At 35.8% G+C, this 14565-nt stretch overlaps 1 protein-coding gene across 2 annotated transcripts in view; it reads left to right on the top strand.

The window, feature by feature from the left end:
- LOC141538911 (angiotensin-converting enzyme-like) overlaps window positions 1-14565 on the top strand; it is a 41989-nt gene that overhangs the window by 17049 nt on the left and 10375 nt on the right. For both annotated transcript variants that reach the window (XM_074260879.1, XM_074260878.1), the window contains exons 16-22: window positions 74-217; window positions 417-608; window positions 3724-3821; window positions 4126-4298; window positions 6768-6991; window positions 7437-7581; window positions 7887-7985. In XM_074260879.1, coding sequence (XP_074116980.1) covers window positions 74-217; window positions 417-608; window positions 3724-3821; window positions 4126-4298; window positions 6768-6991; window positions 7437-7581; window positions 7887-7985 — 1075 coding nt within the window. The remainder of the gene's footprint in view (window positions 1-73; window positions 218-416; window positions 609-3723; window positions 3822-4125; window positions 4299-6767; window positions 6992-7436; window positions 7582-7886; window positions 7986-14565) is intronic.

Here is a 14565-nt window from a genome sequence, read left to right as displayed (position 1 = left end):
CATTAAGGTCTGGTGTTTGGGGGGATGTATATATTTATGGACCTTGTGTTTGATTTATATTAAATGCCCTCAGATTTGACAGAGTTGATGGCCTCATCTCAGGACTATGACAACCTGCTATGGGCATGGAAGGGTTGGAGGGATATGGCAGGACGAGCTATTCTTCTCCACTTCCCGGAGTATGTGGAGCTTAGCAACAAGGCTGCCCAGCTCAATGGTGAGTATGTCCCCATTCTCCTAGTTCTTCATGGTACTCCAGTCTGCAGACTGCCCTGGAAACCTACAAACCTTGCAGTTTTTTCTCTGAGGCTCTGATTTTGGGGGAAGGAACAGAGAGTTGGGGACAAGTCCCAGGACTACAAGCTACATGATCAGGGAAAAGAGTAAGAGATGCTGCTTCTTCTCACTGTACCCAGGCTATGCTGATTCTGGAGCTTCTTGGAGAGCCCAGTATGAAAAACCTTCCCTGGAGCAGGACCTAGAGAAAATCTATCAGGAACTGCAGCCTCTCTACCAGAACCTCCATGCCTACGTCCGGCGTGCTCTCTTCCGTCATTATGGACCCAACTACATCAACCTTAAAGGGCCCATTCCTGCTCATCTGTTAGGTGAGAGGGAGATGAAGGACTAAGGTCAAGGGCTGGTGGCAGAGAGGGGAGGGCAAAAGCTTACTGGGAGATGTGAACTTGGAAGGTATAGGGCTGAAGAACAAGCAGAATGGAACCAGAGAAATGCAGAGCCTCTGAGGAGGGCATCAGGAAGCATTAAAATAGATGGTGGGTATAGGTGGCAGGAAGGAAATATGGACTTTTTTTGGACCAGCAAGCATTTTCACAATTAGGGAAATTGAGACTATGGCCTGACTCATTCTCTCCCCTCTTGAATACAGATTATATTAATTACATACAAATTATATTATGTACCAATTATCTTAATTATATACAAATATATTAATTATAAGTATAAGCAATAGGTACAAAATAATTATATGCAAATAATATTATATTAAATTTTTCTTAATTATACACAAATATATTAATTATAAGTACAAAATAATTATATTCAAAATATATTAATCATAAATACAAATAAGTACAAAATAATTATATACAAATTAGATTAATTATATACAAAATATATTAATTATAAATACAAATAAATACAAAATAATTATATATAAATTATATTAATTTATAAAAAATATATTAATTGTAAGTACAAAGTAGAGAAGGGGGAAAGGCAAGACACAATAAAAATAGCTCCCATTTTCATGGCACTTACATGGGCCTGTAAGATTAGCCAGCATTATCAGAGAAAACTGGGTCTTAGAGAGTTTAAGATACTTGTTCATGTCAGAGGAAGGAAACAAACCCATCTTCTAGCTTCAAGTCCAAAAGTCTTCCCCACTCTTGTGGCATAGATAGTGGATAGAGCACTGGGCTTGGAATCAGGAAGGCTCATCTTCATAAGTTTAAAGCTGGTCTCAGACACTTGTTAGTTGTGTGACACTGGCCAAGCCATGTAAGACTGTTTGCCTCAGTTTTCTCATATGTAAAATGCTACAGAAGAAAATGGCAAACCACTCCACTATCTCTGCCAAGAAAACCTCAAATGAAGTCATGAAGAGTCAGATATGACTAAAACAAATGAATAACATACTGCCATGTTAAGAATAAGGGGGGGAAAATCAGCTTTGCAGACAGTTCCCATGTGATTGATTCCTTGATCAATGTAAATAAGTCTTTCAGATCTATAAGACTCTTTTGGTCTAAAACATGGACACCTTTGGGCAGTCTAATGAAGCCTATAAACCCCACCTAAAATGTTTTTAAAGGCATAAAATTGCATATTTCAGGGCAGCTAGGTGGCACAGTGGATAGAGCACCAGCCCTGAAGTCAGGAGGACCTGAGTTCAAATCTGACCTCAGACACTTAACACTTCCTGGCTGTGTGACCCTGGGCATTTTACCCCAACTGCCTCAGCAAAAAAAAAAAAAAAATTACATATTTGTATGTGAATTTGTGTCCATATGTGTGTGTGTGTATATATATATATATATATATATATATACATATATATATATATGATTATTTTTAAAGCTTTTTTTTCAAAACATATGCACAGATAATTTTTTAACATTGACCCTTGCATAGCCTTGTGTTTCAGATTTCCCCTCCTTCCCCCATCCCTTCTTTTAGATGGCAAGCAATCCAATAATACATGTTTAATATTACAAAGGAAATCAATTATATTGCAATAGTTGTCAATACTTGAAAAAAGGTTTATGGACTCCATATTAAGACTCCAAATCTAGAATTTTTTAATATAGATTAAGAAGTGTTAAGATATAGGTATGTCTGAACTGATGCTGAGTGAAATGAGCAGGACCAGGAGATCATTGTATATTTCAACAACAATACTGTATGATGATTAATTCTGATGAATGTGGCCCTCTCCAACAATGAGATGAATCAATCAGTTCCAATAGAGCAGTAATGAACTGAATCAGCTACACCCAGTGAAAGAATTCTGGGAGATGAGTATGAACCATTACATAGAATTCCCAATCCCTCTAATTTTGTCCGCCTGCATTTTTGATTTCCTTCACAGGCTAATTGTACAATAGTTCAAAGTCCGATTCTTTTTGTACAGCAAAATAGCATGTATACATTTGGACATGTATACATATATTGTATTTAATTTATACTTTAACATATTGAACATGTATTGGTCAACCTGCCATCTGGGAGGGGGGAAGGAGAGGAAAAATTGGAATAAAAGGTTTGGCAATTGTCAATGCCATGTATATATCTGGTAAATAAGAAGTATAATTAATAATTTTTAAAAAGATATATGTATGTCCATATAAGACTTGTATGCCCACTAAAATTATTTAAATGGGTTGAGTCCTGACTATGACAGAATCATAGCTAATAACTCTGACTTTGACTCATATATTTAACCTTGTAGATCCTCAACTTATTCATTTCTAAAATGGAGATGATAATTCTCACCAGTTTGGTAAATCCTAAAGCACAATAACTCCCACAAAAACCTGTGTTCTTCCTTTTTTAATCTGACGTTTTTCCTGTTAGCCATCTCCTCTCTCTTGCTCAATGCTTTTCAGCATCAGATTTTCTTTGTTCTAATTTAATTCCAGAACCATCTCATCTCAACTGAAGAAGTCCTACCCTTATGAGCTCATAGTCACAATTAACTACTTGTTATGAAATATGAAGTCACATAAACATAGATGATTTCAGAGAGTAAGGCATAAGTAAATGCTGGAGTTAGGATGGTCAGAAGGTTCAGAGACCTTGACTGTTATGCCTAAGACTAGAAAACAAGACCCCACTTAGCATTATTAGTATTTCTCTTTCTTTTTAGAATTTGAGTTTTTAAACTGGTTTTATTCTATTATTTATAAGATTCTACAATTATCATTAATACCATTTGCTTTTACTTCACCTTCATTCCTGAATGTATCTCCACAGCCTTCTTTTATCGAGTCATCTCCATAACAAAGATACAAAGGACAAAATAATCCAACATATCAACTATGTCTGACAATATTCAATATTGCACAGCTATTGCATAGCTCTGCAAAGAAGGAAGGGAATGCTCCCAGAAGTCTTTCTAAACTTATTCCAGGATGGTTTTCTCTTCTTGGGTGGTGAAAGGTTTAATCTGTTTCTTTCCTTTTCCTCTGAACTTTCCTCCAGGCAATATGTGGGCTCAGACCTGGTCCAATATCTATAAATTGGTGGTACCGTTCCCTTCTGCCAGCCAGGTGGATGCTACTCCAGCTATGAAGGAACAGGTCAGTGTATTGCTCTCTGCTTTTTACATAACCTTTCATCTCCCAATTTTATGCTTGTGATTTACTCCACTCTTGATTCCATGATCCTCGGGAGTAGAAGAAGGGGAAGAATCCAGTTGGGATCCAGAGGAGTCCTTCCCTAAAATTTTGTCCCTTGGCCAATCTTCTGTATAGGTGGTGACCTTACGCTTTCCTTCTCTTTGACTCAGTTTATTTAGGAGGGAGTTGGATTTTGACATCCACTGAAGTACCCTTCGGCTCTCCCGTTTTAATCCTATAATTCTTTGGTCTCTCTTAACTTCAGGGCTGGACCGTGCGGAGGATGTTTGAAGAGGCAGATAAATTCTTCCAATCCCTTGGTCTGCTGCCCCTGCCCCCTGAGTTCTGGAATAAATCAATGCTAGAGAAACCAAATGATGGCCGAGAAGTGGTGTGCCATGCTTCTGCCTGGGATTTCTACAATGGAAAAGACTTCAGGTGAGGCAAAAAGGAGTGGCATCCTTTCAGATTCCTTTGGAGAAGGGGAAAAGAGCTTAGAGAAAGTAGTGACTTTCCCACCCTCCTCCCCATAAAGAATAAGAAAATCTGGCAGGCCAGATCTGAAGGTTAGGATACCATGTTGATGGTTTGATCAATACATGGATGAACTAGGGAATGAACATTTATTAATATATTAATAAATGCCTACTAAATGCTAGGAATTGTGCAAAGCTCTTTACAAATCCCATTTGATATTTACAATAATCCTGAAAGATAGGTGCTACGGTGATGCTCATTTTATAGTTGAAGAATGGAAGGAAGCGGAGTTTGTTAATGACTTGCCCAGGACCTAGACAATAAATATCTGAAGCTGGATTTGAGCTCAGGTCTTCCTGAATGTCAGCTCTTCTGACTCTACTGTGCCAGTCAGCATCATTCTGTTGCAGGGCTACACACAACATTGCTTACTCTGCTTGGTTTCGGCCTTCTTGATCACAAATATTCATTCATAAAAAGTTTTTGGCACCTAGAGCAAATAGATATAGATATATATGTAATAGATATATAGATAAATCTATAAATAGACATACATATAAAAATATATAAATATACTTGTATACACACACACACACACACACACACACACACACACACACACACACACACCACATTTTACTTCAAGAGAGCAAGAAGACCAGGGTTCCTGAACAGAAAATTTGAAGAAGGAAGGTTGGTTTAGTCTCTTGAACCCACTACTTCAATGACATGAGGAATACAGCCTTAAAAAATGAGAGAAGAGGAGAGGAGCTATTTAATATATGCGATTTTATTTGTCATTTATACTATATTCCTCTCATTTTGCTGAGATCACACAAGTAATAAGTAGAAAAGTTGGGGTAATGGAATCAATATTTACCAGGGTTCTCCATCCAACAGGTTTTCCCCCTAAAAGTCAATAAAGTTCCCCCAAAAAATAAACCACCACCATATTGACCCAGGGGGCCAAGGCATTCTGGTTACCTAAGGGTATAAATAGGGTTAATTAAGGATTTAACCAGGAAACCATGTCAGTATAGAGGTAGCTGTGTTAAAGGAGAAGCTGCCTTATCCTTCTTCTGATTCCCTCTTACTAATCCCCTTTCCCAATCAAGTCCCAGGAATAGCTTTTTTTTTAATTAATTGATTTTTATGTTTATTTTATTTTTGAGGTTTTTTAAAATGTAAAACACATGCATAGATAGTTTTCAACAAGAAGTAGCTTGTTAAAGAAGAAAGTAGTTTAAAACTATGTTAGAATTAAATAAAGAGAATTTTGGAAACTAGGTAATACAGTGTTTAGAGCACTAAGCCTAGAGTCAAGAAGACTTGAGTTCAAATGCAGCCTTATGCTGCTATATGGCCCTGGACAAGTCACTTAACTTGTCACTTAATCTGCCTCCATGTCCTTTACTATAAAGTGGGTATTATAATGATACCTATCTGCTAGAGTTATGATGAGAATCAAATGAGATATTTATGAAGCACTTGGCATACAGTAGGTGCTTAATAAATTCTTTTTTCCTTCCTATTATGACCAAGATTCAAACCTGAGTCTAATCCACAGCTTGTTTGTTTTTAATTTACCTCTTTCTGATGCCTGTGACTTAATATTTTGCAAAAGGATAGAGTAAAATTCTTTATGCAACCTTAAGGAATCAGGAGAAAAGATAGATAAGAATTTACCCTCCTTGAGCTTGTCACAATCAAAGAAGATTTAAGGAAAAATTAAACTTGGTGCCCAGAAGAGGATAACCTTATGACTTGGGTGGCTTAAAGCAGATGTGTCAAGCATCAGCCTCCAAATAAGGGTTTAACCAAATTAAAAAGTATTGAGAAATATTTAACAAAATAAATGAAAATATAATAGAACATAGATAATATTAATATGTGCTATTTTAATACTTTTCTAAGTCAAGCTGCATATGGTTAAGGGACCCTTATGTACAGTGTAGTTAACCTACTTCTATATGAGTTTAATATAGAATCAGATAATTCACCCTAATTCCTCAGAAGTCTCTTAAAATACCTAGCCTAAGCACTGTGAAGGGAAACAAAGGATGCAATGCTATTCATCCTTTCAGGGAATTCAGTCATGTCAGAGAGACATAGCTCATATAAATAACAAAATTAGAATTCAAGAATGAGATTACATACTATTTAGTTTCATCTAAAACCAAAGTGTCTATAGAGAGAATAAATGTAGTGAGAGCAGTTAGGGGACTAGATGACTTCTTTAGATGGTTCCGATCCTAGAATTCTCACTCTTTTACCCTTTCATTTTCTTTCCATGCTTTCTAATAATGTCTTGTTTATAATAAAGCAGCAGAGAAGAGACAGTTCTTTCCTGTGCAGTCCAATCAGTTGACTTTGTTGAGATTTCTCATCTTCCTTTCTCCCCATCCTTATTCTTTTCCTTTTACACACCAGGATCAAACAGTGCACGACAGTGAATATGGAGGATCTCATCGTCATCCACCATGAAATGGGCCATGTGCAGTATTTCATGCAATACAAAGACCAACCTATAGCCTTCCGAGAGGGTGCTAACCCAGGTTTCCATGAGGCTATCGGAGATGTGCTGGCACTCTCTGTCTCCACTCCCAAGCACTTACACAGTATTGGTCTGCTGGATAATGAGGGCGAGGGCTATGGTAAGTTAGTCACAGGTGGAGTGAAAAGCAGAAGGTTAGGAGATACTTGGGCGTCAGGGGGGTAAGAGGGGAAGCAAATATCAGGTAAATATAGGGAGCAGGATTGGGACAAGGATTGAGCAAGTTCAGAACTGCCTATGCAGCAAGGGGTGAAGGGAGATAGATACTTTTTAATGTCCTCTTTGGAAATATACATTTTTTAATATTAAAAAATTCCCACTCTTCACAAATGTAGGAATTGAAAGTGTATAAGTCAAGCCAAATGAATTACAGCAGAAGCGCAAAGCCTTCAGGAAACGTGACATAATTTCTAAACATTGCCCATAGGGCACATATTTCTGGTTCCAATTCTGCCAGGAGGAAGGTCATTGAGAATAAACTGGAGAAACCAGAAACAGAGCAAGGGAGGGGTTCCTGAACTGATTATCTGTATCTTCTTTACTAGAGAGTGAGATCAACTATCTGATGAGTGTCGCACTGGACAAGATTGCCTTCATCCCTTTTGGGTACCTTATTGACCAATGGCGCTGGCGGGTGTTTGATGGGAGCATCAAAGAGAAAGATTACAACCAGGAGTGGTGGAGCCTCAGGTCAGCATGGGCAAGGCTCTGTTGGACTTAAGGATTTAGGGGGTATATGAGAGGAGGTCAAGGTTGAGGGACAGAACCCTGGGATCAGGTTCCCCTGGCGTTTGGGACCTGGGAAACCCTGTCAGATTCATGAAGGACCCAGAGCAATACCAGGAGTTAGGTGTGCAGAAGTACAGCGATCCACCTCTAAGCCAACAATGCCAGTCAGCTTCCACCATACACACATAAACACATACACACTCTCTCAAAAAGTCACACATTTTATTTGCCAAAGCCCTACTTATTTCCTTATTTCCTTTTCACAGGCTAAAATACCAGGGTCTCTGTCCACCAGTGCCCAGGACACAAGAAGACTTTGACCCAGGTGCCAAGTTCCACATACCTGCAAATGTGCCATATCTCAGGTAAAGAAAGGATCAGGACCACCTGGGAAAAGAAGGGTGCAATTAAGAGGAGTTAATGGGGATAAGCTGATGTAAATGAGTGTGTGTGGAAAGAGATAACAGTGATCAATGAAAAAAAAAATCAACAAGCATGTATTAAATTTCTACTGTATACTGAGCTTTGTGATAGGTGTTAAAATATAAAAATGAGACTGACAGTTTCTGCCCTCAAGGAACTTAAATTCTACTAGGAAAATACAACATGTATTGAAGAACAAGCACCAAAACCAACAAGTTTGGTCTAGGTTAGGGGTTTTTAATCTTTTGGGAGGATCACAAATCCTGTTGGCAGTCTTAGAACTATAAATAAAGTCTGTGGACCTCTTTTATCAGAATGTTTTAAATTATACAACCTAAAATAGTTAAGATTACAAAGGAAGGCAGTTATGTTGAAACAGTTATCAAAATATAAAAATCCAAGTTTGTAGGGTCCTCCATTCCACTCCTTTAAGATATTTGGTCTAAGACATCACTGTGGACCAGGGAGCAACAGAGAGCACTAGTGATGGTAATATTGATAGGAGTATTATTATTTTTTCCTTGGTCTCTGGTCTTCTTCTGAGGCTTCCAGTGTTATGAGGATATAACCAGACCCCATAGTCCAGCAGTGGTGAGGGTACTTTGGTTGTGATAGATCAGGCTGGATTCTCACTTTAAGTCCCTGATTACCAGAGTTTGTGTTGACCTGAAACTACCCTGGTTAGAGCACTGGCAGGTTTTAAGTCCAGTTTCTAGAACTGGAGTAGTTTCCTTGGCCTAGTTCCTTTCTCCACTTCTGCCAACTGCCAGCCCTTCACTACACAGCCCTAGCTAACATCCCTGATGGGACCCCTCTTCCCACCTCTGCTGGCTTCTGGCTGTCTTTTCTTTTTGTGCAGTTCTGGACTGGATGAAAGGGTTTGCTTCTGTTTTGTTTTTGTTTTTAGTTTTAGTTTTACAGAATCCTTTAGATATATTCTGAATGAATGCTGATTTTCTATTAAATGTGTAAAGGGGATTTTATTTCCACCCCCACCCCAGTACAGTAGATATAGTAACAGAATTCATGGATGCTATGTGTTAACAAGGTTCTGACTGCTTTTATGAGATGTGAACAGATCCCTTGAGTAGAATAAAAAAGAACAACCTCATTGCCTGAGAAAACAAATTAGTCGTGTCTCCTTGGGGATTTAAAATAACTAAGAGCTGGAGAGTTAATAGAAATGAAGGTTTCTTCTTCTCTTAATGGAGAAGATTTCTGAAAGAAATTAGGAGAGGGAGAGATTTCTCTCTTTTCCCCTTCCTCCATTAGACATATCTAGTAATAGAGCAAGAGACACCTGATCCAGCAATTCTAGAGTTCTTTTGCTTTGAGAGAATTCAAGGTACCCTAGGAAGCAGACAGATATTGCAGACAGACATGGATTCAGAAAAGGTTACTTATGGGAGGAAGCAGCTTAAAAGACTGGCAGCAAAGAGAGCCAGCTATGGAAGGAGCAGACCTTTGAAAATTCAGCTCCAAGTGATAGGAGCATTTTGATGATTCTATGAAGAAAGGTCTTACAAGCTTTGAAGCACTACAGAGTTGAGTTGTTATTGTCACACATATATCCTACACATGTTGCCTCATAATGGTAATTCATTATACTCTAAATCTGATACCTCTCTTGCCATGATTGTTGTATGTATGTAGGAGAGATGCCCTGGGGCAGATTTTTTTTTGGTGACATTTTAGCAAATACCTTTGCTTAGAGCTAAGTATGTCTACTAGCTGACTGTTAATGAAAAATATCAATGGAGGTTTGTGAACTTTAAAGTTTAGGATCTGGTACTCATAGTATACTTCTAAAATCTTGAGGTACTAAGTACCCTCTTGGGAAATTATCCCAAAGGAGAAATTACATATATTGTGTTTATATATATATATATATATATATATATATACATATATATATACATATATATATATGTATATACCTAACATTTGCAGGCATGTATATTATACATACATATAAATTATATACACGTATATTACATAGGTATATATACTCTCTTCTCTTTTTTTAAGACTGTAGTCCCTGAAGTTTATTTTAATTATACTAAACTATATTTATTTTAATTAATCCTAGTATTTTCTCCCAGCCTCCCTCACTCTTATTATACTGTTTTTCAGAAATTCAAATTTCAACTTTTCCTTTGATTTCTTATAAACACAGAATAATCCTATTCTGATTGATTATTTTTGGCATGTAAAAGTTTTTCTTTGCTATTTGCAAATTTTTTTAATGTTGTCATTCTAGATGCTGATTGCAATGTTCCTTGGTGAATTAGATTGAATTTATGTTGTTCTTCTGTGATTCCTCTTGTGCTATGGCTTATAATATTTCTGGACAATTTTTTTTGTGATTTCTTGAAGTACTTAGGGTTTTTTTTTCAAGTAGCCTTTCTGATAGTCTTTATATTTTTATATTCCTTATATTATCTATTTGCATGCTATTTTGTATTTATTTCTTTTGTATATTTTTATAATAGCTTTTTATTTTTTAAAATACATGCAATGCAAATATAGTTTTTAACATTTACCCTTGCAAAACCTTGTATTCCAAATTTTTCTCCCTCCCTTCCTCCCTCCTCCCTCCCCTAGATAGCAAGTAATCCAATATAGGTTAAACATTCACATCCTATTTTCAAGACCTTTTTTAGAGTTATGTGTTATGTGTTTTTTAGAGTTATGTGTTAATCTAGTTTTATTATTTGTTTTGTTGTTATTCCATTAATTTTTCTTCTTCTGAATATTTGCATTCCACTTCTGCCCCTCTCTTTTTAAGAGAACCTACTGTATGTCATATCTGCCTTGTGTTCTAAATTCTCCAGGCTCTGATTACACTTGATATAGTTTCTTTAAGAGGCTAATTTTCATTATCGTTTCTTGGATATTTTTATTTAATTCTTTGTATGTTCTTCTGAAACATTCTGGAAGTTGTTGAAGTTTCCTCATGGTGATTTCAAGGAACCTGTTTGATATAATACCATCAACTTTCTGAAAGAAGTGAATTTGTCCTTTGTTGTGAAGTGCTTGTCCACAAGATAACTTTTCTTCAAATATTTGTTGATTTAACCTCTCCACTTATATTTTGTCTGTATTTTTTGGTTTTGTTTGTTTTTGGCAAGGCAACTGAACTTAAGTGATTTGTCCAGGGTCACACAGTGTTGTGTCTGAAATTGTATTTGAACTCAGGTCCTCCTGACTCCATTGCATCATCTAGCTCCTACTTGTCTGTCTTTCGAAATCACTGCTGATTATTCTATGGTGTTATTGCTGTAAATGGACTTTTTACCACAAGTCTTTTTCCTTCTGCAGGCCCAGTATTGCTGTATCCATTTCCTGGTCCCTGTTCTCTCAGACTCTTGATTTTTGAATGACATCTGTTTCTCTTAGGGAGTGACAGTAACCACTTGGGATGCTGCTACAAGGAGATTCTTGAGGGGCTACTTTACTCTAGTTGGGTCTATTCTTTTAACATTTCTAGTTCTACTTTTTTTAGTAGTCCCTTCCTCTCTGAGATTTTGTTCAGTGTCTATGATGACTCTTAGAGCTAAAGAGAGAGTTATTTTGGATATTGAGGAATGACATATATACAACTTGATTTTATTTGGTTTTTGTACATTTTTAAAGAATATACAGAACTGAGTGTACTGGTTCCAAAACCCATTGCACTTGTCTATTCCCCTCTAAATCTCTGTTGTCTTCAGTTAATTTTCTAAAAAAAAATCTAACTTTATTGGCTTTTTTCTTTCTTTCACATTGTTATAATTACCTTTTTCCCTTACCCTCAGTTCTTTCCTCTCAAAAACAAAAAACCCCTAAAATAAGTTTGCATAGTCATGAAAAACAGAACTACAAGTTGTTCCAACTGAATATGTATATCTCTAATCTCTTACCTCTCTGTTCTGAAAATATGCTTCATCCTCTTTGGTAATTATGATTGTTGATTGCACTGATCAGAGTTCTTTAATTTTTTCCATGTATTTTTGTACTACAGTAATTTTTTACATAGTCATTCTACAAATTCTTTTGCTTCTGCTCATTTACCTTAATATCAGTTCATATAAATCTCACAAGATTTCTGTGACTTTGAACCTTTTATCAATTATTAATACACAATAGTTCCCTACATTTATACAATTTGTTCAGCTATTTTCTGATTAATAAGCATCTCTTTAATTCTCAGTTCTTTGCTACAATAAAAAATAATACTAGGAATGTTTGCATATATTTGGATCCTTTCTCTCTTTTTTGATCTCTTTTGCATATATGTCTAGCAATGATATTTTTGATGAAAAAGTTACTTTAGTAACTTTTGACATTGTTCCATATTGTTTTCCAAAATGATTTTTTATTAATTTGTAGTTTATATATTAATGTGATCTTTTATATCTAGGTCATAGCCACTTGGAGCTTAATCTTATATGTGGTATGAGATTTTGGTCTAAATCTAATTTTTTCCTGAATGCTTTTCCCAGTAGTTTTGTGGAACAGTTTGTTCTTACCAGTAGTCTTTGGATGTGATGAACACTATGTTACTATATTCATTTGATTCTAAATTTTGTGTTCCTAATCTAATCCCAATAAAAAAATTTGCTGGAGTGGGGTTAGCCAGTGCCAAATAGTTTTAATGATTATTGTTTTGTAACATAATTTGAGAAAAGATTTTGCTAAGCTTGCTTCTTTCCAAAATTTTTTTATTATTTCCCTTGAGATTCTTGATCTTTTATTACTCCAGATGCATTCTAACTTTTTTCTAGTTCTATGAAGTAATCTTTTGGTAGTTTGATTCATATAACACTGAATAAGTAAATTAATTTAACTAATTTAATTTAATAATTATATCAGTAAAAGTCATATCAAAATCACCAAGTTTATTATATTAACATGGTTCATCCATGACAATTAATATCTCCCCAAGAATGTTTTTTAGTTGTATTCATGTAATTCCTGTATAGTCTTAGTAGATAGATTGCAAACATCTCATTAAATCTATAGTTACTTTGATGGATTTTCTCTTTATATTTATTCTAGTTCAGTTTTGTTGGTAATATACAGACAAGTTGGTAACCAATGTCGATATATTTTATACCCTGCTACTCTAGTGAAGTTATTGTTTTTAATATATTTTAGTTGAATCTCTAGAGTTTTCTAAGTAAAGCAGTAAGAAGCAATAATTTAGTTTCCTCTTCACCTATACTTATTCTCTCAATTTATTTTCCTTTTCTTATTGCTATAATTGGCATATATATATATATATATATATATATATATATATATATATATATATATATATATATATGTGTGTGTGTGTGATATAGTATAATATAGTTTATATACTAGCACTGGGCCCCTGGGTAAGTCACTGAAAGCAAGATCAAGGACTACTTCAGTTTCCTCATTTACAAAATGGGGGTAATAGCACCTATTTCTCAGGGTTATTGTAAGAACCAAATGAGATAATGTTTGTAAAATGCTTTGTAAAACTTGTGCTATATAAATGCTAGTTGCTATTATTATTGCCATTGCTATTGTTACAATAATTGTAAGAAAATAAGAAATCTGGATTCAAATCCCACCTCTGACACTCATTAGTTGTATGATAATGAACAAGTTACCTAAACTTACTGAACCCAAATTTTCACATCTGTAAAATTATATCTATACTACTTACTTACTTCATAGAATTGTTTTGAGGATCCAATGAAACATTAAATGTTGAATGCTTTGTAAACAGTAAAGTTGTCCCAGAAAATCTTAAGAGCCGCTTGAGCATTAATAAGTTTTAATTAACTTTAAACTTTAATCAGCTTAAACGCACTAAGAGTTTTGGGACACCAAATGTCAGCTAATAGTAATAATAATAGTAGCATGGGGGGGGGTTGATGGTGGAAAATGGTGGAAAAACCATTCCTAGGAGTTTAGATAGATTTTCTTGGCTTGGTTCTAGTTCAGCATGTGGAAGCTTGGGACAAGCCTTTTTGTTGCTGGGTGTGATGATAACGAATACCTTTAACTAGTTACTGAGATGAAACTCAGCAGATATATAAAAGCCAAGCAATAGCCTACCCCTCCATTGCTTATTTCTCTCTTCCATGTCCAGTGAAATAGGGCTGGGCTTGAGCTGTCTTGTTTCAGTTGCCAACAGGGATGAAAAGATCATTGGAGAGGCAAGTTGCTGCTTTTGTATGGAATGAGTTAACCAGGCAGACAAGGACTCAAGGTCCTCTGAATTACAGGGATATTTAGATAGATAGGATCTGGGTCTGCTCATTCTCTGTCTCTTCTAGAGAGACTGGCTATTACTGTCTTTAAGTGGAGCAGGAAGAAGTCTGGGTACTCTTCCAGTCTTTTTATTTCCAAGAAGGGTTTGAGGCTAGAATTATATCCACCACAATCAGATATTTACAGTTTAGAAGTTTATATTTTAAGATTTGTATTTTGCTTTTAAGAATTCAGGATTAAATTCTACCTTCCCTGGTCCCTTTAAAGCCCAGCTTATTAAACTGGGGGTTG

The sequence above is a fragment of the Sminthopsis crassicaudata genome, chromosome 4 (assembly GCF_048593235.1).
Source record: "Sminthopsis crassicaudata isolate SCR6 chromosome 4, ASM4859323v1, whole genome shotgun sequence".
NCBI classification, from domain to species: domain Eukaryota; kingdom Metazoa; phylum Chordata; class Mammalia; order Dasyuromorphia; family Dasyuridae; genus Sminthopsis; species Sminthopsis crassicaudata.
This window is presented reverse-complemented; position numbering and strand designations above follow the sequence as displayed.